This window comes from Podarcis melisellensis, assembly GCF_964234715.1.
Source record: "Podarcis melisellensis genome assembly, chromosome: 3".
Classification (NCBI taxonomy): Eukaryota; Metazoa; Chordata; class Lepidosauria; order Squamata; family Lacertidae; genus Podarcis; species Podarcis melisellensis.
In genome coordinates, this window is record NC_138530.1 from 107288014 (window position 1) to 107312667 (window position 24654).

Below are 24654 nucleotides of genomic sequence, written 5' to 3' on the forward strand. Positions count from 1 at the left end.
ATTTTGATAAAACCTTTTTTTGGTGGGGTGTGAATTGCCAGTATTGTTAACCTGCATTTTGTGTCCTTTGTCCTGGGTTTTGGTTGCTGCTTTTAATTTGATGTTTTCTACCGCTGGTTTTAAAAGTTTCCACCCCCCACCCCCCGCTTAATTGCATTTTGCTATTTTTATGTAATCCCCCTTGAACTGAAATGTGGAGTAGAAAATGATTGATCGATCAAATGAATAAATAAATAGAAACATTCAGGAGAGACTATTAAAAGAAAAGAGGCGGAACTCACTGAAAGAATAGATGTAGGAAATAAGAATGTGAAAGGTAGAAGAGAATAAGGAAAAAAATCTGTGTTGGGTGTGTGTGTAGAAGACAGCAAAATTGAGACACGACATATATTGTCAATCTGCCTTTTTCTGGGTGCTTTCCTAATCCAAACATACAAGGAAACCATGTTTTTCTTTTTAAAAGTGAATCATCTGTGGGTAGGAGAAATTATAGCTTTAAATTATAGGGGTGGTGGGAAAGTCTGTGAATTCAAACTAACTTTACATATTTAATTAGCAGTTTGAGACATGTCAAAAACCTCAAAACCCACCAAGTTCACCCACCCCAACTACTGGTACTGGCACCAGTAAATATATTTAGGGCCAGATGTTGTGTCAGTCAATGGGACATCCAAAGACATAACATTCAAAAAGTCATCGTCGCACTTTATTCCCCCTCTCCAAAATCCTTCTTTATTATTTTCATTATTATCAGGAAATAGCAACAGTGAAGTCAAAGGAGGGGATACAGTCGACTAGTATGAGTCATAGTCGCCACTTGCTCTCCCAGCCACACAGAGATGCAAATGGTTGTAGATGACAGGATTCGGGTCTTGCGAGGAAAGCAGGAGGAATTATACTTTCCTCCAGGCAAGGCCTTTTATATTTCTCTCTACTCCATGATATACTTATTTCTAATCAGCCTTTTTCAGTATAAGTCTCCTCTGAAGATGTATATGGAACGTGTCACTTCTTGTTTTTTTAATTGCGTTCAGGTGGTTTAGCAGATGAATGGGACCCCCCCTTTTCTTCTTTTTTCTTTTTTTGCTTTCATGGGATCAAGGCTGCAATCCTATAGGATGTATTAGAACTCCCTTTCTGGGATCAGAGAGAGAGAGAGAGAGAGAGAGAGAGAGAGAGAGAGAGAGAGAGAGAGAGAGAGAGAGAGAGATCCAGTGTTGGATCTACATTCTGTCACAGACATTTTCAACATCCTGGCTCAGCCAGCACAGGCCAGACCACAGGTGATTTTTTGGGGGGGAGGCAGACTAGAAAACACCCAGGATCCAAAGTTCTCTCTGCCAAATGGCACCACTCATCTTCCCAACTGGCGAGATATTTACACCAGCTCAGGAGTTCGCTTTTATGGGAAACAAAATGCCACTCAACAGGGCAGGATTGCAAAAAAGCAACCCACAAAATAGAAGGAGGAGTCCTCTGGTCTTATGTCTGAGAGCCATCTAGATCTTAATATATGGACGTTAAGCCACTTTTGGTCCCCAGAGCGAGTGGAGTTGCAATGGGGGGCAGGGGACGGTGTGCCCTAGGTGTCATGTCTGGGGAGTGACAAGAAGGCACCCCGCGGGGGCCCACGAGGGAGTGAGCAGCCATCACGCCGCTGCAGCCACATGTGGAGAATCCTGGCACCAGTGGCAAACTACTATGTACAGCGCATGTGCGGCGTCGCATGCATGCGCTGTACGTAACAACGCCACACATGTGCTGTACATAGCAGTTTGCCGCCGGTGCTGCTCAATCGCTGTACAGATGGTGGTGGATCCCTCTGTCACCGCTACAGCCACATGTAGAGGATCCTCCGTTCACAGCTGCAGTCACGAGCAGAGGATCCCAGCACCGTCCATATGGCGCTGAAGCGGGGGCGCTGGCAAACCGCTATGTACAGCGCATGTGCGGCATCGGGTGCATGCGTCGTACATAGCGATGCCGCACATGCGCCCTATGTAGCGACACCCCATTCCGGGTGTCACGATGCCTTCGTTCACCCCTGCCCAGAGCTACCTTAGGACTTCAACCCACCTCTGTGTTTTGCAAAAGTGATTGTGAGAAGAGAATACTGATTTTAGCTGCAGTGGGATAATATGAATGTCTGCAGCACGTCAAGGATATTGGAACATCAGAAATGGATGAAAAAGAACGAGGAGATTAAAATGATATTAAAGTGCATTGCTCAGTATAATTTGCTCATATTTTCAAGTCTCACAGCTTTCTCCAGGATTCTCCCCTCCTCTCCATTCCTTCCTCTCATTAGCATGGGTCACAGCTCATGCTTGGCATGTGCTTTCCATAATACATTTCTTATACACTTTTCAGGAATATTGAATATTCTCCCAATGCCCCCCCCCATTTCAGCAGCTGCAGGGGGGGAAGTGAGGGGGAAAGACCCATTGCAGAATCAGAAGTCCTTATGCAGGGCTCTTGCTGAAGGGATTCATGAATTAAATGCCAGCAACGGTTTTCCTTTACATCTAAACCTAGCCTATGAATGATGGCTGCATCGCAAGAGAATGTCACATTGTTATTTGACTATTTCTTAAAGCTGAATGCCTAAGGAACCTTTCCAGAGTTTATGCCAAACTTCACAAGCATCACAAAGCATGGCTTTGGTGTGAAATTTGGACTGAAGTCCGTTATCTTGACAGGCCCATCTCCTTGATCCTAACGTAGTCCCCCTTTGACTAACGAGCTGGAAAGTAAACATCTTCCTGTTACATATCTTTCTCCTCAGCAAGTGTCACCATTAATTTCCAACCAATATCCTCTTCTCACTGAACAATCTCACCCCCTGCCCTAGCGGAGCTGCATCCGTAGTGCCTCCTTCCTGGAAAGGAAAGGAATATACACAAAGGCATCGCCGTAAATAGAGGGCTCTTAAAGCGAGGCCAGCAGCTTGGGAAAATCCATAAATGACCCAAGGAAAGCTTGAGATAAAATTCCAAACATCTCGTAGAGAAGAGAACCGCCCCAAGCAAGGTGTATGAGCCGTTATGTACAATCAATCAAATCTTTATTATGGTCATAGACCAGCATAAGGAGGGGAGGGATACAATCATTTAAACGCTGTAAAATGTCTTGGAAAGCTAAAAATTATTAAAACAGAAGGTATATATAAAAAACTATAAGAATCCAAAAGAAGCTAAAAGAAGGGTTACGAGCATTAAACGGATGTGGAAGAGCATAAAAGCTGAGTACAGATGTATTTTGGTTCTTGAACAGAGTGTGTTCTGGGAGTCTGTTCGACTCCTGGAACCATTCAAAAACCAACGAGCAGCTTCCGATTGGTTGCAGGAGCATCCTGCAGCCACTCGGAAGCCGTGGAAGCCGCGCTGGATGTTCGGCTTCTGAAAATCATTCAAAAATCAGAACACTCACTTCTGGGTTTCAATCATTCAGGAGCTGATGTGTTCGGGAGCCAAGGCGTTTGGCTTCCAAGGTACCACTATATAGAAAAGACTATAGCTATCAGTTTACAGAGCACTCTGATATGAGTGTTTATTAAATCTAGTTTGTGGATACTGCTATGCAGAATATGGCAACATTGTACAGTGGTACCTCGGGTTAAAAACTTAATTTGTTCTGGAGGTCTGTTCTTAACCTGAAACTGTTCTTAACCTGAAACACCACTTTAGCTAATGGGGCCTCCTGCTGCTGCCATGCCGCCGGAGCACAATTTCTGTTCTCATCCTGAAGCAAAGTTCTTAACCAGAGGTACTATTTCTGGGTTAGCGGTGTCTGTAACCTGTAGTGTCTGTAACCTGAAGCATCTGTAACCCAAGATCCCACTGTATGTTGTAGCAGGGTTGGTAGCCATTATTTGGCCCCAACCATTTGATGCAATAAAGTTCCGATCCACATCCATTGTGCATTTATCTGGATCACAGAAAATGTTTAAACAACCAACTGCACGTTATGGATCATAAACACTCCTCCATCATCTTAAGGATCATGCCTAGCTGTTACTCACCTCTGTACTCCTGGAAAGGTTATATACAATCTTTGGATTGGATGTATGTTCATAGGCCCCAGTGGTAGATCATCTGTCTTGCATACAGAAAGTCCTAGTCCAATCTCCTGCATCTCTAGGTAGGGCTGGTAGAAGAAAGACTGTCTAAAACCCTAGAGAGCCACCGGCAGTCATTGTAGGCAAGACTGATCTAGATAGGCAAGACTGATCATTGTAGACAAGACTGATCTAAGGCCTGACTCATTATATGGCAGCTTCCTATGTTCCTTAGATGACCACTCATGACAGTTGAGAACTGATATCTTGGAAAACAGAATGGAGATACAGTGGTACCTCGGGTTAAGAACTTAATTCGTTCTTGAGGTCCGTTCTTAACCTGAAACTGTTCTTAACTTAAGGTACCACTTTAGCTAATGGGGCCTCCTGGTGCCACCACACCGCCGCCACACGATGACTCTCATCCTGAAGCAAAGTTCTTAACCTGAGGTAATATTTCTGGGTTAGCGGAATCTGTAACCTGAAACGTATGTAACCTGAGGTACCACTGTACTTAAATTTTATAAGAGGAATGTGGCTGTTTGACGTGAGTATATAAAGTAGGACATGCTTTTAAGCATAATCTATATTACCCTCTCAAGATCTATATGAAGTCAATAATGTTCCAGCCCAGCCCAAATCATTTGGACCAGAATTAGTGAATACAGGGTTACAGATCCAGCCCTAGACTGGAAAACTTCAGTGAATCAGGGAAAGCCATGGTGGAGTCTAATCAATTCTGTGCTGCTCTTTGTTAAATGAACTCTTGTTGACTAATAAAGAAACTCTATTGTACTTGGATTGTTGAGGGTGTTGATTAGAATTTATCAGTTCCAATAATGAAATAATTTATCAAGAGTCGGAAAACAATGACCAACTCAAATCATACAGATGTTTAATGAAGGGTAAGATCACCCAAGCCTACTCTTGAATTAATTCAGTATAATTGGATAAACTACATACAAAACATACAAAAATTTGGACATGGATTGGGTCCAAGGTGGTTCAGGCCTCCAGTCTTGACCAAATGTCAACGATGTCCCCAAATATTATTTACTTAAAAAATAAAACAATAATAAAAAATATTTGGGGCGTAGGGCCTATTGTCCTCAGTCTCCACCATGATTTTGGGAGTTGTCACTACCACAACACCCTTTCCTGAAACTTATCAGGTTGAGTAAGAAGGTCTGTCAGGATCATCACAACATGTGGGTTTTTTGTGGTTTTATATTTTGATTTTGTTCTGTGAACCATCCTGAGACCTCCAGTATATAAATTCAATAAATAATTTAATAAATTGCACAATTTCTTGCGCATAGTGTTTGCTGAACACAGGGGATTATGGGAAATGTAGTTCTCTCAATATTTCAGTCTTACAATAATTCAGCTGAAATGAACTTGAGCTTATCTCTCCAAAAAACATGATATTATTTGAGCTGGGCTAGGTTTCTATGTCAAGGGCAAAAGCCTGTAAATTCAGATCTCCGCCACAATTCACTAGAGTGGCCCAGTTTTACTCCATTCTTGCTAATCCCAGACCTTCTCCGAACCACTTTAAAACATATGAAAAAGCCTTTGTTCCCTGATAATCAAGGAGCAGCTGAGAGAGAGTCCCTGGGCAGTCATTCTACATTCTTCTAGAGCAAATGCCGAAGGTTCTCGGAAAAGCTTTCTTATCAAGGAGAAACTGCTTTAAAACATTGCCAAATTAGGCCCCAGCACGTCAAACAGGGGCAAGAATTTAAAGCTATTTTTTACTCCTGAAAATATCCAGTGCCTCTCATTTTCTGGGACCAAAGAACCACAACGTTACCATCTCTAATTATTAAAACAACAGAAACACTACTTGTGTTAAGTCTCAAGAAACAAGAGGCACTAGGCACGTTTAAGGCCCTAAAAACACATCTCCCCATTTCTCTAATTTTTCGTCGGTATCAGGGACGCGGGTGGCGCTGTGGGTAAAAGCCTCAGCGCCTAGGACTTGCCGATCGAAAGGTCGGCGGTTCGAATCCCCGCGGCGGGGTGCGCTCCCGTTGCTCGGTCCCAGCGCCTGCCAACCTAGCAGTTTGAAAGCACCCCCGGGTGCAAGTAGATAAATAGGGACCGCTTAGTAGCGGGAAGGTAAACGGCGTTTCCGTGTGCAGCTCTGGCTCGCCAGAGCAGCGATGTCACGCTGGCCACGTGACCCGGAAGTGTCTCCGGACAGCGCTGGCCCCTGGCCTCTTGAGTGAGATGGGCGCACAACCCCAGAGTCTGTCAAGACTGGCCCGTACGGGCAGGGGTACCTTTACCTTTACCTTTTATCAGTTAATATGGCCACAGACTCTGTAATATCACAGAGTTAATATATGCAGGATGCGGGTGGCGCTGTGGTCTAAACCACTGAGCCTCTTGGGCTTGCTGATCAGAAGATTGGCAGTTCGAATCCCTGTGATGGGGTGAGCTCCCATTGCTCGGTCCCAGCTCCTACTTACCTAGCAGTTCAAAATCACACCAGTGCAAGTAGATAAATAGGTACCACTGTGGCAGGATTTAAACAGCATTTCCGTGCACTCTGGTTTCCGTCATGGTGTTCTGTTGCACCAGAAGCGGTTTAGTCATGCTGGCCCCATGGCCAGGAAAGCTGTCTGTGGACAAACGCCGTCTCCCTCGGCCTGAAAGCGAGATGAGCGCCGCAACCCCATATTTGCCTTTGACTGAACTTAACCATCCAGGGCTCCTTTACCTTTACTTTTACCTATGCAGGATAATCAGTTACCATCATTAGATAACTGGGCTGTGTGCACAACTTATATTTAAAGCACATGAATTTCCTCAAAGAATATAAGGAACTATAGTTTACCTCTTAACAGGATTGATGTTTTCTCATCCCTGGTATAAACCATGGGACAAAAATAATGTGATGGCCTGCTTAATTATTGGAAGGTATGTGCCCATTAAGACAATGCATTCCTTTCTTTTCTTTAAAAAATAATAATACCCGGAGTCTGAGCTTGGTCCTTCTACGCCATATATCCAATTAACGTTGTTGTTTTAAAAAGCCAGACCTAGCTGTAACAGTTTTATACAAAGTAATAATTTACACAAGAGGAACCAAGGGGGTGGTACGGGACCCTTTTCAACCTATGTTACAGTTTAACTACTTTAAACACACCCAGCTGTGCAAAGTTCACTCATCCACTTCGGCATGTAAGCTGAAGCTGAGATAAGCAGTCACATTTTTAATGCATCACCCAGTTCAGCGGAGCAAGATTAAATCTCAAGGCTTTAGAAAGATCTGATTATATATATATATATATATATATATATATATATATATATATATATACATATTTGCTTTCGTAGATTTTCACGGGTACAGGAATGCAGGTTTTGGTGTCCTCGGGTGTCTTCCCGTGTAAAAGTTGGGGTGTCTATGCGACGTTTCGACGAGGTCTCACTCGTCATCTTCAGGCTGGTGCTTTCGGCTTCTTGTTACTGGAACAGAGCAGGATCTCAGTGTTTTAGTTCCTATAAATACTGTTGAGGGGGTGTGGTGTATAGCCTCCAATGTTCTGGGCAGAGAGGAAGTTCCCAGGCTAGTGTGCCTTTTCTTCTTTTGTTCCTTAATTACTTGAGGGATATCTTGAGTGATTTCTTGAGTGATATCCTGAGTACCACTTAGGTGGGTCATTAGGTGTGGATTAGTTGCTAAAGACATCTGGAAATTAGCCCTCCCCACAAAAACTGACACCAGATCCAGAGGCACACAGAACGCCATCACCAATCAACCACACCAGACCCAAACCCAGACCCTCTCCACAGATAAATTACAGACACCATCCAGTAGCCAAACCATGGTGGCACCTCCAGATGCTGCACCCCCCTGCAATCCCTACACAGATCTGGCTGACACAGGCCACAAAACCACAGCTCGCCCCTATACACGAAGCCAAGCCAGAGCACAACTAAGTGCAGTACAGCCATCTTCTCAGAAAAACTCTTCACAAAGTTCAAGAGGTCAAGACACAAAGACTTTAGCAACTAATCCACACCTAATGACCCACCTAAGTGGTACTCAGGATATCACTCAAGAAATCACTCAAGATATCCCTCAAGTAATTAAGGAACAAAAGAAGAAAAGGCACACTAGCCTGGGAACTTCCTCTCTGCCCAGAACATTGGAGGCTATACACCACACCCCCTCAACAGTATTTATAGGAACTAAAACACTGAGATCCTGCTCTGTTCCAGTAACAAGAAGCCGAAAGCACCAGCCTGAAGATGACGAGTGAGACCTCGTCGAAACGTCGCATAGACACCCCAACTTTTACACGGGAAGACACCCGAGGACACCAAAACCTGCATATATACATATATATATATATATATATTCTTTATGACTTACAGTTGCCAGCCTTCGCCCTCCCATATGCCAGCCTGGTTGGGGGTCTGTAGGTTCTGAAGTCAAGTGTCTCTGTGCCAATGGCAAGGTAGCAGTTGGACTTGCCCCAATCTTGTTCCCAAGCTGGGACATGACCTCTCTTTTCCACAAAGTACCGTCTGCCCCATTTCCACAGCACAAGAGGGTTTCACACAGAAGGGGGTAACTGGGGAAGGAGGCAGATATGCTTTATAAATATGCTGTAAGCTGCCGAGACTGGCTGGGGAAACCCAGCCAGATGGGCAGGTTATAAATAAAATCATATGGATGGCGGCTAATGGATTGAGGTTGAATCCTGACAAGACAGAAGTACTGTTCTTGGGGGACAGGGGGCAAGCTGGTGTGGAGGACTCCCTGATCCTGAATGGGGTAACTGTGCCCCTGAAGGACCAGGAGCGCAGCCTGGGAGTCATTTTGGACTCACAGCTGTCCATGGAGGAGCAAGTCAATTCTGTATCCAGGGCAGCTGTCTACCAGCTCCACCTGGTATGCAGGCTGAGACCTTATCTGCCCGCAGACTGTCTTGCCAGAGTGGTGCATGCTCTGGTTATCTCCCGCTTGGACTACTGCAATGTGTTCTATGTGGGACTACCTTTGAAGGTGACCCGGAAACTACAACTAATCCAGAATGCAGCAGCTAGACTGGTGACTGGGGGCGGCCGCTGAGACCTACATTGGCTCCCAGTATGTTTCCGAGCACAATTCAAAGTGTTAGTGTTGACCGTTAAAGCCCTAAACGGCCTCGGCCCAGTATACCTGAAGGAGCGTCTCCACCCCCATCGCTCAGTCCAGACACTGAGGTCCAGTGCTGAGGGCCTTCTGGCAGTTCCCTCATTGCAAGAAGTGAGGTTACAGGGAACCAGACAGAGGACATTCTTGGTAGTTGCACCTGCCCTGTGGAATGCCCTCCCATCAGATGTCAAAGAGATAAACAACTACCTGACATTCAGAAGACATCTGAAGGCAGCCCTGTTCAGGGAAGTTTTTAATGTGTGAAATTTTAGTGTATTTTTTGTCTTTGTTGGAAGCTGCCCAGAGTGGCTGGAAAAACCCAGCCAGATGGGCGGGGTACAAATAAGAAGAGAAGAGGAAGAGTTTGGATTTGATATCCCGCCTTTCACTCCCCTTCAGGAGTCTCAAAGCTGCTAACATTCTCCTTTCCTTTCCCTCCACACAACAAACACTCTGTGAGGTGAGTGAGGCTGAGAGACTTCGGAGAAGTGTGACTAGCCCAAGTTCACCCAGCAGCTGCATGTGGAGGAGCGGAGACGTGAACCCGGTTCCCCAGATTACGAGACTACCACTCTTAACCACTATACCACACTGGCTTAATAATAATAATAATAATAATAATAATAATAATAATAATAATAATGGCTCCTTTCTCCAGTATTTAAAATGTTGCTGGAATGACCTGGTGTCTCCAACAACAGGACAATTTGCATTACATGGGTTGATTTAAATGTCTAGCAGGGAAGTTTTTTGGAGAGGTTCGCAGCATTTCCCTAGCACAGGATGCCAACAAACCTCACTGCAATGTACTGGGGGCTGTGGCATGGGGTCAGTGGGCACCACAGGGGCAGTTGCCCTGGGGACAAAATTGTTAGGGGCTCGAAATTTTGATTCCCAGTGCTGTCTCAATACAACTGTGCACTTCCATCGCTGGGCCCAGTTGAAAATGGCTTCTCCCTGGGACACAGACTTGCTCTTCTTGTCTTATCTCTGTGATCTCCTGGGTGACGCAGACGCTGTTAGGCAGTTGAATACGCATCCGTTGTCAGTCAATTTCCTTCCGTGTGTCCCTGGGCTCTAGCAATACATGCTACACCACTGCAAGGGGGATTTCACACAAGGGTTCCTAGTAGCGTTATCTCCTGTACCACTGAGACAGATGGAATTGCAGAACTGTGCTACCAAGGAGCATTACATAGGCAGCATTAAGCTGCATCAGTTCAATCTGGACCAAGACAGGTGACGCAGGAACCTATCCAACTCAACCCTGTAACAATAGCCCAGCCCAAAGGCTTTCTCTTCAGTCTGAGGAATTTGTCTCCTAACTAGAAGCCACTCTCAGACAAAACTCCTGCTTGCTACCGTTTCCAATCATATATTTAATATAATCAACCTTTGCTGGACCATAATTTAAGAACGTAAGAAGAGCCCTCTTGGATCAGTCTAAAGGCCTATTATTATTATTACTAATTATTATTATTATTTTGCTGCCAGGGACAGAAAATAGGAACTTGGGGGATTTTTGGAGACCAAAATAACTGGCCTGCATACCCTCCAACAAGTCTTTGATGAAATTAGGGAAATCCTATTTAATAATAATAATAATAATAATAATAATAATAATAATAATAATATTTATACCCCACCCATCTAACTGGGCCAACATGTATACAAACATAATAAAAACATTAAATATTTTTAAAAACTTCCCTATACAGGGCTTCCTCCTGTTGTCTTCTGAAGGTTGTATAGTTACTCATCTCCTTAGTTCTGGGGTCGCATAACTCCATACCCTCCAACATTTCTCCAATGAAAATAGGGATGTCCTAAGGCAAGGTGGTAAATTCTGGGATCAAATCAGTAACCGGGATGGCTTCTGTAAATCCAGGACTGTCCCTGGAAAACTGGGGCAGTTCGAGGGCCTGGGATACCATACTCTTTCCTTTGTGGTGAAGGGACGCTTTTTCAAAGTATCTTGGACTAGCCCTGTGGAGCAGATTTGGCTAAAACAGGGGAGGGGGGAAATCAGGAAGTAGGGCTTGTAGATTTCATTAAATCCTTCCCCCACCTTGGCCCAATAGTTCAAGCCCTGTGTGTGATTGCTAACAATATAGGATGGTATGAGTTTCCCCACCTCCCCGGTCAACTCTTCTTTCTCTGAAGATGTTAAATGTTCCTGTGACCTGGGAGTGGGAAAGTGGAATCTTAATTAGGAACTGCAAGTTGGACAGAGGGTTTTTCTTTTGCCTGACTTGTGAGAGGGTGCTGGCTTATCCTAAAAGCTAAAGATGAAAAAGGCAAAGGTCATTCCAATCCGGGGCAGCTCATGTGCCCTCTCTAGACTTCATAAAGCTTTCCAAAGGATCTTTGGATTTTCCAGGATCAAAGGCTTCTGTTAAGCCTTTTGTAGGAAACCTGAACCCAGTAGGAAGAACATCTTATCAAATGGATGGGTCCGCTCTAAGTAGATGGAATATAAGAAACTGCAGCAGCTGAAACAGGTATTCCAATTACATGCCCACACAGTTTACATAAGTTGTGATGTGCTGCCACAATCTTTCGAATCAAAGAAAGAATAGGCACTTCTATTCATTTCGAATCCTTTCTTCCAGAAATGTTTTTAATTATCATTTCTGTTGCAGGCTTCTGAGGATTGTATCCAGTAGCACCAAATGAACAAGGATGCTTACACACAGGGAATTCCTCATACAGTCGTACCGTGGGAGTTGAATGGAATCCATTCCGGAAGTCCGTTCGATTTCCAAAACTTTTGAAAACCAAAACACTGCTTCTGATTGGCTGCGGGAAGCTCCTGGTTACATACGCTTCAGGTTACAGACTCCGCTAACCCAGAAATAATACCTCGAGTTAAGAACTTTGCTTCAGGATGAGAACAGAAATCGTGCTCTGGCGGCGCGGCGGCAGCAGGAGGCCCCATTAGCTAAAGTGGTGCTTCAGGTTAAGAACAGTTTCAGGATAAGTTCGGACCTCCGGAACGAATTAAGTACTTAACCTGAGGTACCACTGTACTTGCCTCCCCACTGCAGCCCAGTGTGTTCCCCAAAAGCCATTTGTGGGGATCGTGGGACTCCCCAAGCTAGGCCTAGAATATGGGGAAAATACGGAGGCACCTTGAGTCCATTACTTTGAAAATATGGGCTTATGCTGTGGAATTTTTTTAAAACTAAGGGCTCATCCACATTCCCACTTGTCCTGTGCCTGGAAAACACAGGTCTGAGCAGTTTCCCACTTGTTATGAGTTTTCTAGGCTCGGGTTCAAGTGATTTTGCCACTGCGCCACTGCTTCCCCCCCCCCCTGCTCTCGCACTAAATCGGAACAAACCACAATCAGCAGAAAACCAAACTACCGTTTGTTCTGATTCAGAGCCAAACCATGGGTTTTCCCGGGGGAAGTGGTCGGTAAACCGAGGTGTGGCTGAGTCCTAAGTTGTGTGAAAACCTAGACTAACCTGTCAATTTTGGTTTCTCTCTTTAATTTTTTAAGTTCAATTCATTTGCGTGGACAGGCAGAGTCCCCCAGACCCCGGGCGCCCCCCCATCATGTGGAATAACGACTCAAGACAACATGCTATGGGATTAAATTGGCCACAAATTTATTATATTTCAGATGTAGGTAGACCTTGGCTCAGGCATTGGGCGTTATCCCTCCCCAGTCCCCAGCCGGGGACCTAGGGAACATCAGGGTTATCCAGTGGGGGGGGGATGGGCCAGCTCTGGAGAACATATGTTCAAGCAGAGATAGCCGCCCCCGTTATGCCGCTGTCACAGGGGAGAGTAATGACGACCTTTTGGCGTACGGTCAAAGCCTCCCTTCAGGAACCCCTTTAACGGGGAACCCTGGTATCACAGCTGCAAAGAGGAAAATAGACTAAAGGATTCCGCCCAAGGCCTGATACTGCCAAAGTTGTGACGTTTTGCTACGGGAAAGGCAAAACCTGCCAATGCATGGGGAATTCCTTTCTGGCCCTTCAACAGTGCCCTTGACATAGCAGCGCCCGCATACCTGTGAAGAAAAGTTAACCTGCAAAATGAGACTTAACTGTGGGTGGGTAGGGTGGGAGAAGCTCTGGAGCCAACTGAGGATTGCCAGGTAAGATCCTCCCTCTATTGTGTGGGCAGGTAGTCCGTCCCCTACCCGGCCTGGTCTCCTTGGAAACGCTTCCCCCAGGTGGGATTGGACAACTGACTGAGGTAGGCAGAGACCTCCAGGTATCCCACCTGAGGGAAGGCAAAGCCAAACCTATGCTGTTGGAGCCGCTCCAGATCTAGGGGCTGCGCGCATCCACACAAAGGGCGCCCCCCGTTTTAAGCGGGGAGCGGTCATTCCACATCAGTCTATGGTTTTTCTTAAAAATAAATAAATAAACTGATGAAACTTCATCAGCATTTTCTCCTTATACATATTTTGGTATGCAGTTTTCCCTAATATGCACACCTTTGCAAGCAATTTCCTGAAATATATGCATTTTTACGTACATTTCCCCCACCAAACATTTCTTTGTTTACATTATTTGGTTGGAGAACTACATAGCAAAATTCAGAGAAGTTCAATGGACAAGCTGCATTTCGATTCATGAATTGTTTCAGGAAGTGGGAATTAGGGAACTTTGCATTAAAATGTGAATTGCTTTTATTGATTGTAATGCTAGCACTTCTGTCCCAATTTCCAACATTCCTTTACATTCCCACCTGTTGCATTTTGCCATGTGAAATCACAACACAAAATTCCCATGGTTTTCTGAGTTAACAGTGTGGCAAGCAGGGTTTTTTTCTGGAAACAATTAACACAAATATGAATGCTAAACTTCAACTACGAGTGGCTTTTATGTGGTGTGAAAGATCACATAAAATGCAAAAATTATCAGGTCAAGAAATGTCAAAAACATGGAATAAAGTGTTACCTTAGTGCAGCCTATTGTGATTCAATTCTCTGACTCTGACAAATGGAGAACATTTCAGTCAGAGTATGTATTCAATAAGTCAAATCCAAAATTAATTTATATTCTATGACTGGGCTGCTTTGCTTTCAGATTTCAATTCTTATTCATTTGAATCAATGTGAGGAACATATTGTGATGGCTTCAAAATTTATTTTACATTAATGAGCAAGGATGGGTTTTATAAGTAGTCAAAACCCTTTCACAGACACTTAGAAGGGAAACTGTGCCAATGCTATAGAGAATCCAAATGTGACACATTCTCTGCCTCCGTAACACTGAATTGGCACATTAAATTGAAGTTTTTATTTCACAAATGACCATCTGGGATAACTTCAAATAGAGTTTCACACTGTTCTGATTCAGATATTCAGAGTCCAAATAACTTTTTCCGCTCAATAAGCACCTGGTATGAAAAGCAATTATTTATTTCTCTCTTGTCCTTTGTTAGCACTGCAGAAAATCACTGAAATTGCAAATTAGCCATCTGCAGGTGACCGGCCTTTGAGCTAAGCCATTGTATGCTTGTATTCCAATGAAATATATCTATGGGCCGGATTCAGCTGAACAGTTGCACTAGCAGAAGTCGGCACAACTAGCCCCACTAACTCAACAGCGTCTTTCCCCCTTCTGCTCCCTCTTCATGCCATCAGCTCTGAGGGAGTGAAGAGAATCCCCAAGCCAGGAGGAAGGGAGAGACATTTGCACTGACGGAGTGATTATTATAATAATAATTTGTTATTTATACCCCGCCCATCTGGCTGGGCTTCCCCAGCCACTCTGAGCGGCTTCCAACCAAATATTAAAATACAGTAATGCATCAAACTTTAAAGGCTTCCCTAAACAGGGCTGCCTTCAGATGTCTTCTAAAAGTTTGGTAGTTGTTGTTCTCTTTGACATCTGGTGGGAGGGCCTACCACAGGGACAATGCCACTACTGAGAAGGCCTTCTGCCTGGTTCCCTGTAACATGGCTTCTCACAGTGAGGGAACCGCCAGAAGGCCCTCGGCGCTGGACCTCAGTTAGAACAATGGGGTTGGAGACGCTCTTTCAGATATACTGGACCGAGGCCATTTAGGGCTTTAAAGGTCACATTAGCACAAAATTTAATTCCACCCTCGGAGATGTCTGCCTTAACTAAGGATTTTCATATGAACCTCCCTGGACCCTGAGATCATCTTCTGAGGCCCTTCTTCATGTGCCTTCTCCTTGAGAGGTCCGGAGGGTGGCAACTTGAGAACGGGTCTTTTTTGCAGTGGCTCCCCATCTGTGGAATGCCCCTCCCCAAGAGGTTCAGCTGGTGCCTTCATTATATGCCTTTGGGTGCCAGGCAGAAACATTCCTCTTTAACCAAACATTTGGCTGATTGACATCCAAAACTCTTTTAAAATATGTTCCAGATGGGAAGGTTGATTGGGTTGTTTCTGTCTTGTTTTTCTATACAGTGGTACCTCGGGTTCAGAACTTAATTCATTCTGGAGGTCCGTTCTTAACCTGAAACTGTTCTTAACCTGAGGTACCACCTTAGCTAATGGGGCCTCCTGCTGCTGCCGTGTCGCCGTCGTGCGATTTCTGTTCTCATCCTGAAGCAAATTTCTTAACCCGAGGTACTATTTCTGGGTTAGCGGAGTCTGTAACCTGAAGCGTCTGTAACCTGAAGTGTCTGTAACCCAAGATACCACTGTATTGTGATATTATGTTGCAACCACCCTGAGAACAGCGGGTATAGGGTGGTATACAAATGTAAAATAACAACAACATCAGTCTTTGTTCCTCATCCATTTTGGAGTATGGCTTTTTGAAATTGTAGCTGTATCTATAAAGGTCTCAGTAGTTTGACTTGTTCAGATCAGATATTTCATACTTTTTTGTGTATAACACGCCCCCATGTACAAGACGCCCCCTATTTTGGGGGACTAAAAATTAAGAAAATGTGGAGGATTCCCCAGAGTTGTTGAGCTTTCTTTTGCGGAGGATTGCACAGAGTTGTTGAGCTTCTCTTAGGGGGGATTAGTGAAAGTCACTCACCCGCCTGGCCCACGCTATCACTCACGCGTGTTGCAACAGCCTCCTAACGTCTGTCCCCTTGCCGGCAGAAGCAGTCTATTGCCCGCCCAATTGCCACAGCAACACACAATCAACACCACCACTTGCCACAGACACAAATAACACGCTGGAGACCATCTGTGGCTCGCAGCATCAACCAATCCCAAGCCCCCTCCCCAGGCACTACCCATGTATAAGACAACCCCCTATTTTAAACATAATTTTTAAGTAACGAAACATAGTCTTATACACAGAAAAGAACGGTAATAATATACATCATACAGAATGTCAAGATGCATGCCCCTTTCACATGTTACTCATGTGTGAGGCATATTGGTGGTTTTGGCCATGTTTTAGCCCCACCTACAACAACCATTAAGGGACGTGGGTGGTGCTGTGGGTTAAACCACAGAGCCTAGGACTTGCCGATCAGAAGGTTGGCGGTTTGAATCCCCGCAATGGGGTGAGCTCCCGTTGCTCGGTCCCTGCTCCTGCCAACCTAGCAGTTCAAAAGCGCGTCAAAGTACAAGTAGATAAATAGGTACCGCTCCGGCGGGAAGGTAAACAGCATTTCCGTGCACTGCTCTGGTTCACCAGAAGTGGCTTAGTCATGCTGGCTACATGACCCAGAAGCTGTACGCCGGCTCCCTCGGCCAGTAAAGCGAGATGAGCTCCACAACCCGAGAGTCAGCCATGACTGGACCTAATAGTCAGGGGTCCCTTTACCTTTACAACAACCATTGGACCTTCTTCCTGCAGCAACCATGTGCTTAGAGAATCTCCCATGCAAGAGCACTTGCTCACGTGTTGGATCTCCATGCAACTGGGAGACCTGTGCAATTGGACGCTCCAATGGTTCAAAGCCCATACATGCAGGCAAGTGATTTTGCATTGGCATTTTTTTCTAGACAACCATGTCCTACATGCATGGAAAGGGCTGGAGCCTTGGTACCTTAAAGTAAAGGCGTACAGCTTCCGGGTCATGTGGCCAGCATGACTAAGCCGCTTCTGGCGAACCAGAGCAGCACACGGAAATGCCATTTACCTTCCCGCTGGAGCGGTACCTATTTATCTACTTGCACTCTGTCATGCTTTCGAACTGCTAGGTTGGCAGGAGCAGGGACTGAGCAACGGGCACTCACCCCGTTGTGGGGATTTGAACCGTGACCTTCTGATCGGCAAGTCCTAGGCTCTGTGGTTTAACCCACAGCGCCACCCGCGTCCCTTAAAGACTAACAAATTCATTGTGGCATCATCTTTCTTATAAGTATCCATATAGTTGCTGATCATTAGAACAATTCATCACATGTGCAAATGGGAAAAACTGATGTACACACCCCTCTTCAAAGCCACATTAAATGGCTAGCATTTCCCCCCCTGTTCATTTGACCAAAACACAATAGCAGAAGCAAACTGTTCCAGGTAAGGACAACTTGGGGGTGGGGAAGGCTTCTACTCCATGGCTCCTTATCCTAAAAATGCACTGACTCAAGCTTGCAGCTGATCTGCTGTTCTGGGAAGTTGCTTTTATTGCTCATCTGGTAACCGTTTAGAGCTTTATGTGAAACAACCTGGTGGCCAGGCCCCTTTAGGGCAGCAATTCATGTCAGAACATTTGCTTTTGCAACCCGCCCCCCACCCCAATCTCCTATTTGTTTCTCACAGAACCAATTCAGAGTCCAGCCTGATGCAGGTCCCTGGTTGTCTGCAGAAGCAAACAAAGCAACAAAGGACTAATACACCTGAAGGTTTGACGGATTCCTCAGGAAGCTTGTTTTCCCTGCTTTCACTGGAAGACAAAATATATTTTGTTATATAAGAATGCCCGTATTATTATTATTATTATTATTATTATTATTATTCAATTTTATACATTTCACTAATTTTACAATCCTTTTAACATTTCAATACTTGAATTCCTTCCCTCTCTTTCTGCAGTTCCTTAAATTTATTTTTAATACCTCCTGCATATCCAAATTAACTTAATTTGCTCATTGATTCATCTACTTTAATTATATACTCTTAGGAAACTGCAGGTTGTTACAATAATTCTGCCAATGTTCTTATCTGTTTACAATTTATCTGTAAATATTCAATAAACCATTTCCATTCTTCTATAAAAAGTTTGTGATATTGATTTCTTATTTTTCCGGTATGTTTTTCTATTTCTGCGTATTCCATAAGGTTTTGTATCCATTCTTCTTTTGATGAGACTTCTTCTTTCCATTTTTGGGCAAGTAACATTCTTGCTGCTGTAGTCGCATACATGAACAAATTTCTATACAGTTTGGGTAGTTCTGTCCTTATAATTCCCAAATAATGCCCCTATAATGCCCTGTATTATTATTCATCATTCACATTGTTATCAGCACCAGAATGAGATCATAATGGCCAATCTCTCTCCTTCAAGTGGACAACATCAGCACAAGGACACAATTATAAGTCTCTCTCCTTCAGTTGGCCACTATCAACATGAGGTCACAACGGCCAATCCCTCTCCCTCAAGTGGACAACATCAGCACAAGGACAGAATGACCAGTCTCACTCCTTCATTGGCCACTATCAACATGAGGTCATAATGGCTAGTCTCTCTCTCTCCTTCAGGGAGGCAGCATCCTCATGAGGTCTCAATGGCCAGGAGAAGGTAAGAAAAAAACAGATCACAGCAAGCTGTGTGTGCAGATGGTAGGTGCAAGTGTTGCCTGGCACCCCAGATTCAATGGTGAGCCTTCAAAGTGCAGTAACCATCCCAGGTTGAGGACAGAGTAGAGAGAAGAGATGGACTAGGCAGCAAGTGATGGGCAAAGCAGCCGTAGAACAGCCGAGAGGAAACTATGGAAGAAGAGAGGAAGGATAGGAGGAAGCACCCAGCACTTGGAGCGGAAGAGAGAAGGTAATTTGGATAGGACTAGCAATGCTCACCTGTACTTGTCCCTGTGACAGTCACCCAGAGTCATAAGGCAGCTCATGAATATCAACCCCAAGCAATGAAAATTAACTTTCTGGGACACCTGTAGCAACGAAATGGGAATGGGTCTGATGGCAGTATGAACAAGATGTTTCAAGTCAAATCAGAAACTCGCAAGTCATTCTGTGGATTGCAGGCTTCCCACTCGATTCAAAGGCAGAAATTAAACAGGTGCCAAAGGCTGCAGCCTTATACCAATTTTCCTGGGAACAAGCCGCATGAATTTAATGAAACTTACTTTTGAGGAGGCATATATAGGATTGCAATATAGCTCTCCCAATGAGATCAATAGAACCTTGGAGTGCTTCATTAACGTTTTGTCTGCTGTATAAAGGTTTGCAGACTTTGAGGGGAAATGACACCTATAATTTCCAAGATTCTAATATATAGCGGGACGCGGGTGGCACTGTGGGTAAAGCCACAAAGCCTAGGGCTTGCCAGTCAGAAGGTTGGTGGTTCGAATCCCCGTTATGGGGTGAGCTCTCGTTGTTCAGTCCCAGCTCCTGCCAATCTAGCAGTTTGAAAGCAAGTCAAAGTGCAAGTAGATAAATAGGTACTGCTCCGGCGGGAAGGTGAATGGCATTTCCGAGCGCTGCTCTGGTTCGCCAGGAGCGCCTGACTCATGCTGGCCACATGATCTGTCTGTGGACAAATGCTGGGTCCCTTGGCCAATAAAGCGAGATGAGCGCCACAACCCCAGAGTCCTCTGCGACTGGACCTAATGGTCAGGGGTCCCTTTACCTTTACCTTTAAATGATAAATGGAGGCTGTGGCTCATCTCTTAAGGTGACCACACGAACCTATCATTTGGGCATGGCAAGGAATGATGCTCTGTGAGAAGCTTTGCAACAACTTTGTTTTAAAGACATTGCTCTGGTAATTTGCTGTTGCCCAACTTTTGCAAACTGCAATGTATCCCTGATACCTTCTCATCTGTTTTGACTGAACTGGGAAAAGGTGAAGATTTGGGGCACAGTGGAGGGTGCCAAGGAACCCTGGTACAGACAAAATTCTCCATATAATTTGCCTTCTCCTACTTCCTTCCAGATCCAAAGCCATGACCCCTTTTTGCTGAAACCGTTTTAGGGTCAGACCAGAGACAAAAGGGCTGGTGTAATTGCTGCCAATTTCTGACTCAATGGGAGGCTATCTCAAAGTGTTCATAGGTTTTTCCCATGAACAGAGTGTACTTTACCCTATGAAACTCGAAGGCAGTATAATTAGCATTCTTACTGGGCAAAAGAACAGCTTTGATTGTGTCTGCATTCACTGGACATTTGTCTGCTATCCAAGCAAACACTGACTATCATTCTATGCACTTGTTCTACCCACCTGCTTGTTCTTAGAAAACCCAGCGCAACTCTTACTCATTCCAGTGTTATTGGAGCAACGTGGTCTCAAGTCAAACCATTTAGCGGCTTGTATTTCAGAAGAGTTCCTGTTTTGTGACTTCTTGTTTTCTCAAACTCTTAATTATTCAGTTCCCTTCTCAGCTTTCCTCATAACCATATGTAGACAGCATTTGATTAATCTAAACAAGCAAATCAAGGCTGCTTAGCTAAATATTATAGATGTTCTCATGCAATTTGAAGAAAATGCCACTTCACACCGGTGTTATTCTCTGAGTACAGTGGTACCTCGGGTTAAGAACTTAATTTGTCCTGGAGGTCTGTTCTTGACCTGAAAATGTTCTTAACCTGAAGCACCACTTTAGCTAATGGGGCCTCCCACTGCTGCCGCGCCACCACTGCACAATTTCTGTTCTCATCCTGAAGCAAAGTTCTTAACCTGAGGTACTATTTCTGGGTTAGCGGAGTCTGTAACCTGAAGTGTCTGTAACCTGAAGCATCTGTAACCCGAGGTACCACTGTATGTCAGGTGAATCAGGATTTGCCACACTTTATTTGCTCATAGTGGCATATCTTACAGCTGCAGTAATAACAAGAATCACCTCTGATCAATGGTTTTTGCATCTTTGCCCCAATGCATCTTGAAGAGCATGGTACAAAACCCTTCATAGGAATAGACACACAGTTGCCTCCATGTGTGTAGCCTACACAAGGAGAGAGGCAAGAACTATGGCTATTGAGCTTGTCTTCAACATCCCACACAGAGCTGCCCAATCTCTGACATCCTGAATTCAGTGTGGCTGTTGTGGGCGGGGCCAGGATGCATCTACTGTTCTTTCTGAATGTAGACAAAATGTCTGGAGGTGACCATGGGTATTCAGCCTGTGACACAAATAGATGAGAAACTGATTGAACATATCATGAGACATGTACAGAAGCAATCTAGTTTGAATCTGATGAATTGCCAGCTACCCAGCATCCAATTGTGTGAGCATTTACATTTTTTTTGAAAGATTGATAAATATAGATGATTTGTTCATTTTTAAACTTTGAGGTAGAAAATATAGATTTCAACTAAATCCTGGTTGCAAAGGTGGGGAGGAAGTGTCTAAAGAAATTGTGGGTGGAGGTACTGAATTTTCTGGTGGGGGGTACCTTTCAATTGAGTTAGCAGAGAGTAAGGTTTTTCTCTCTCTCTTTTAAAATAAATAAACCCTTTGTCACTGCTGCAAGTCATGGCAGCTCACTGGCATCTCCCTTCATTTCTTAATGTGGCATTGTTCCTCTGGCATTGAACCGTAGGCTGTCCCTTGAACAAAATTTGGATCATTCCCATGATCTTCTGTTTGTCAATAAAGTTAGATGCTCCTGGGGTACCAAAAAACTCTACCATGGCTTAAACAGCAGTAAATATTACTTTTTGGTTCAAGTAACAGAAGAGAAATGTGCCCTTTGTGGCTCCTGAAAAATGCAGATAATTTCTCCCCCAGAGTCTACTTTCATCCAACTCCCATAAAATCACTTGTGGGGGATGAACCTGGCCCAATAACTTTCACTCAGGCTGACTTTCAACAGTGAATGAGAGAAAGCTTGCCACAACTATCTCATCCCATTTTAAAACCATCACCAATGGTAGGCCTGTGTTCATGACTCCTATTTGCTCTCCTGTTTCGATAGTTCTGCATTCAAAGCACATTCCTTTGCAGAAATTAGAAAAGGAAATTTCCTCGCTGAAGACTCCAGCAAGATCTTCGACCGAGCAGCAGTTGAAGGCTGTTTCACACATTACGCAAACCTGGTTTTGGCTTCAGGTGAACATTTGACAGGGAGCTGCAGTCAACCCTGACTCCCTACCATGTGTGATGGTATGTGTGGCATTCGTACGGAGCCCCTGGTTGTCTCACGGACTAGTGACCCGTACACCACTAATCCGCTGCCACCAACCAGGCCCTCCACTTAGTCTCAGTCAGGTTCTCAAGTTAACAAAGAAGAGTGTAGTTTATTGCAGACACAAACAAACTTTAACTGCATTCCAAAATGTTGTTACTCTTTACCTTCTTAGTCTTATTTTATCCTGTCTCTATCTCTTCTACCTCCCCTCACATAAGAACCTGCTGCACTAACTGTCTCTCTATTTCCAACTGCCTGCCAACTGCTTTTCCAACTGCCCTTCCCAACCAACCAACCCACTACACCCAAACCTCGGGTAAGCCCTTTTATAAACAGGTAAGCTCCGCCTCCAGTTTTCCTATTGTTCTACATTTTAACCCTTTCTCTCTCCCCTGTACAGACATTTTCAAACGAACAGGCAAACGCCACAGTATGTTATAGGTATTTCTCAGCATGAGCTTGTCACCTCCATACAGTGCTTTTTCCAGGGGGCGGGGTAATGCAGGGATATGCATACCCCTAAACATTTTGTGAATCTAATTGAGGGGCAGTGTTTCAATATGAGTAGGAAAATGAGAGTATCCCTAAACATATATTATTATTAATTAGAAAAAAGCACTGGATCTATTATTAAACCTTTTCTACTGCATCTTTTTCAATAGTCCAGATTTTATATAAAACCATTATCTCCATAGTACTTGCCACATTCCAAGTGTTATTGCAATCCTGCTAATGTTTTCATCTGCTCACAACTCTCTCTCTAAGGTCACACCAACAGCATACATTTAAAGAATACTTATGGCACCCCCCCCCCCAAAAAAAGAATCCTGATAACTGTCATTGGTTAAGGGCAGTGGGGTTTTTTCTAGAGGGACGCAGGGGTACGCACACCCCTAAACATTTTGTAAATTTAACTTTGGCCTCACTGAGGGGCAGTATTTCAATATGAGTAGGAAAATGAGAGTACCCCTAAGCATTTTTTTAAAGAAAAAAAGCACTGCCTCCATACATTACATTTCAGTCACATGCCTAAGGCATTCCAAGTGTACATTTTAAAATGCAATGCAATGCTGGGAGATGCTGAATAATGAAAGACATGGCCCTCCGCACCCTGACGCAACGTTAATCTTTTTCCTGACAGTGCAGTAACTGACTGGTATTGGCGTTAGCTTCGGGGTGGGGTGGTTATCACTGATTTGCAAGCTAAGATCCCACAGAAAGTTTCCATTTAGAGACAACGCAAAACGGAGAAAGGAATCGAGGATCTCCCCACTTCAAAAACTATCACATTCCATGGAGTGGCTCAGACACTCGTGAATGGGTGCAGTAGGATGGAGGCTGGCTGTTCTACTTATCCTAGACAAACTTTATTTGGTTGGCTCCCAGCCAGGAAAAATAACCTATTGCAGTCCAAGCCCAGCTAAGTCAAACAGTCCATGCTTAATTAAGCTCACTGTAAGAGTTCTCTGTCCCCACCAAACACCAGAAAGCTGATATTCTCAGCAGGTGAGATTGAAACTGTCCAGGTCTAGCTACCCAGTTTAAACTCCTGAAACAGGAGGGGAAAGCCTGAGCTGCAGTGTGCTGCAAATGGGTGTTAATTCTGAAAAGGAGACCAGGGGCTACTAAAGGTGTAAGCGTATATTATGCACAATTGTACCCCACACAGTCTATGATAGCTTGTTTTAGAAAATAGTGCCCACTCCTATTTCCTTTTGGAAGGAGAGCCCAAATGATACCCGCTCCAGATCCAACTTTTGTTAGATCATTCATAGCCAATTCCTAAATATTTCTTAATATTTCAGCATTCAAAATGATGAATTCCTTATGTTGCTCATCTCAGCAGCATGAAATCATAAAAAACCTGTAGATTATACTGCTGCTTTAAATAAACGAAAAAATGAGTACTATGATCTTTCAAACTGCTTCTTTTCCAATCTTCCTTCCCTTGATCCAACTATCTCTACTAGTTTAACTATCGCACAATATTTTAGCATCCATTCCATCACCAAGGGTATTTGAGGTGTTTCCTGGCCAGTTAGTGGCCAGGAAAACTCTTACAGCTCTCAACCAATTCCCTACTGTCATTATGTGCTCTGATTGAATATCCTTTTCCATGTCTCCCAAAAGACTTAAAAGTGGATCAAAAGGCACCACATATCCAACAATAGCTGCAAAGACCTTGAACAATCATCTCCCAAAAATTCTTAGGTGTGAATTGTTTTTGACATT

General features: G+C 44.2%; 1 protein-coding gene and 2 long non-coding RNA genes across 7 annotated transcripts in view; 1 reads left to right on the forward strand and 2 right to left on the reverse strand.

Moving 5' to 3' along the window:
- Positions 1–22615, reverse strand: part of LOC309367383 — a 249841-nt gene extending 227226 nt beyond the window's left edge. For both annotated transcript variants that reach the window (XR_014167113.1, XR_014167114.1), the window contains exon 1: positions 22587–22615. This is a non-coding gene — a long non-coding RNA (uncharacterized lncRNA). The remainder of the gene's footprint in view (positions 1–22586) is intronic.
- The window catches only part of LOC309367271, a 161546-nt gene that overhangs the window by 31178 nt on the left and 105714 nt on the right, over positions 1–24654 (reverse strand). The window lies entirely within an intron of this gene.
- LOC309367267 (uncharacterized protein) overlaps positions 18041–24654 on the forward strand; it is a 32262-nt gene continuing 25648 nt past the window's right edge. For 2 of the 4 annotated variants that reach the window (XR_014166971.1, XR_014166972.1), the window contains exon 1: positions 22683–22758. Coding sequence is in view for 1 of the 4 variants with exons in the window: in XM_081906690.1 (XP_081762816.1) it covers positions 19050–19108 (59 nt within the window). In the remaining 3 variants the exon portion in view is untranslated. Of the gene's footprint in view, positions 19109–22682; positions 22759–24654 lie in introns of those variants that run through there. The other 2 variants (XM_081906690.1, XR_014166970.1) reach the window with 2 other exon arrangements.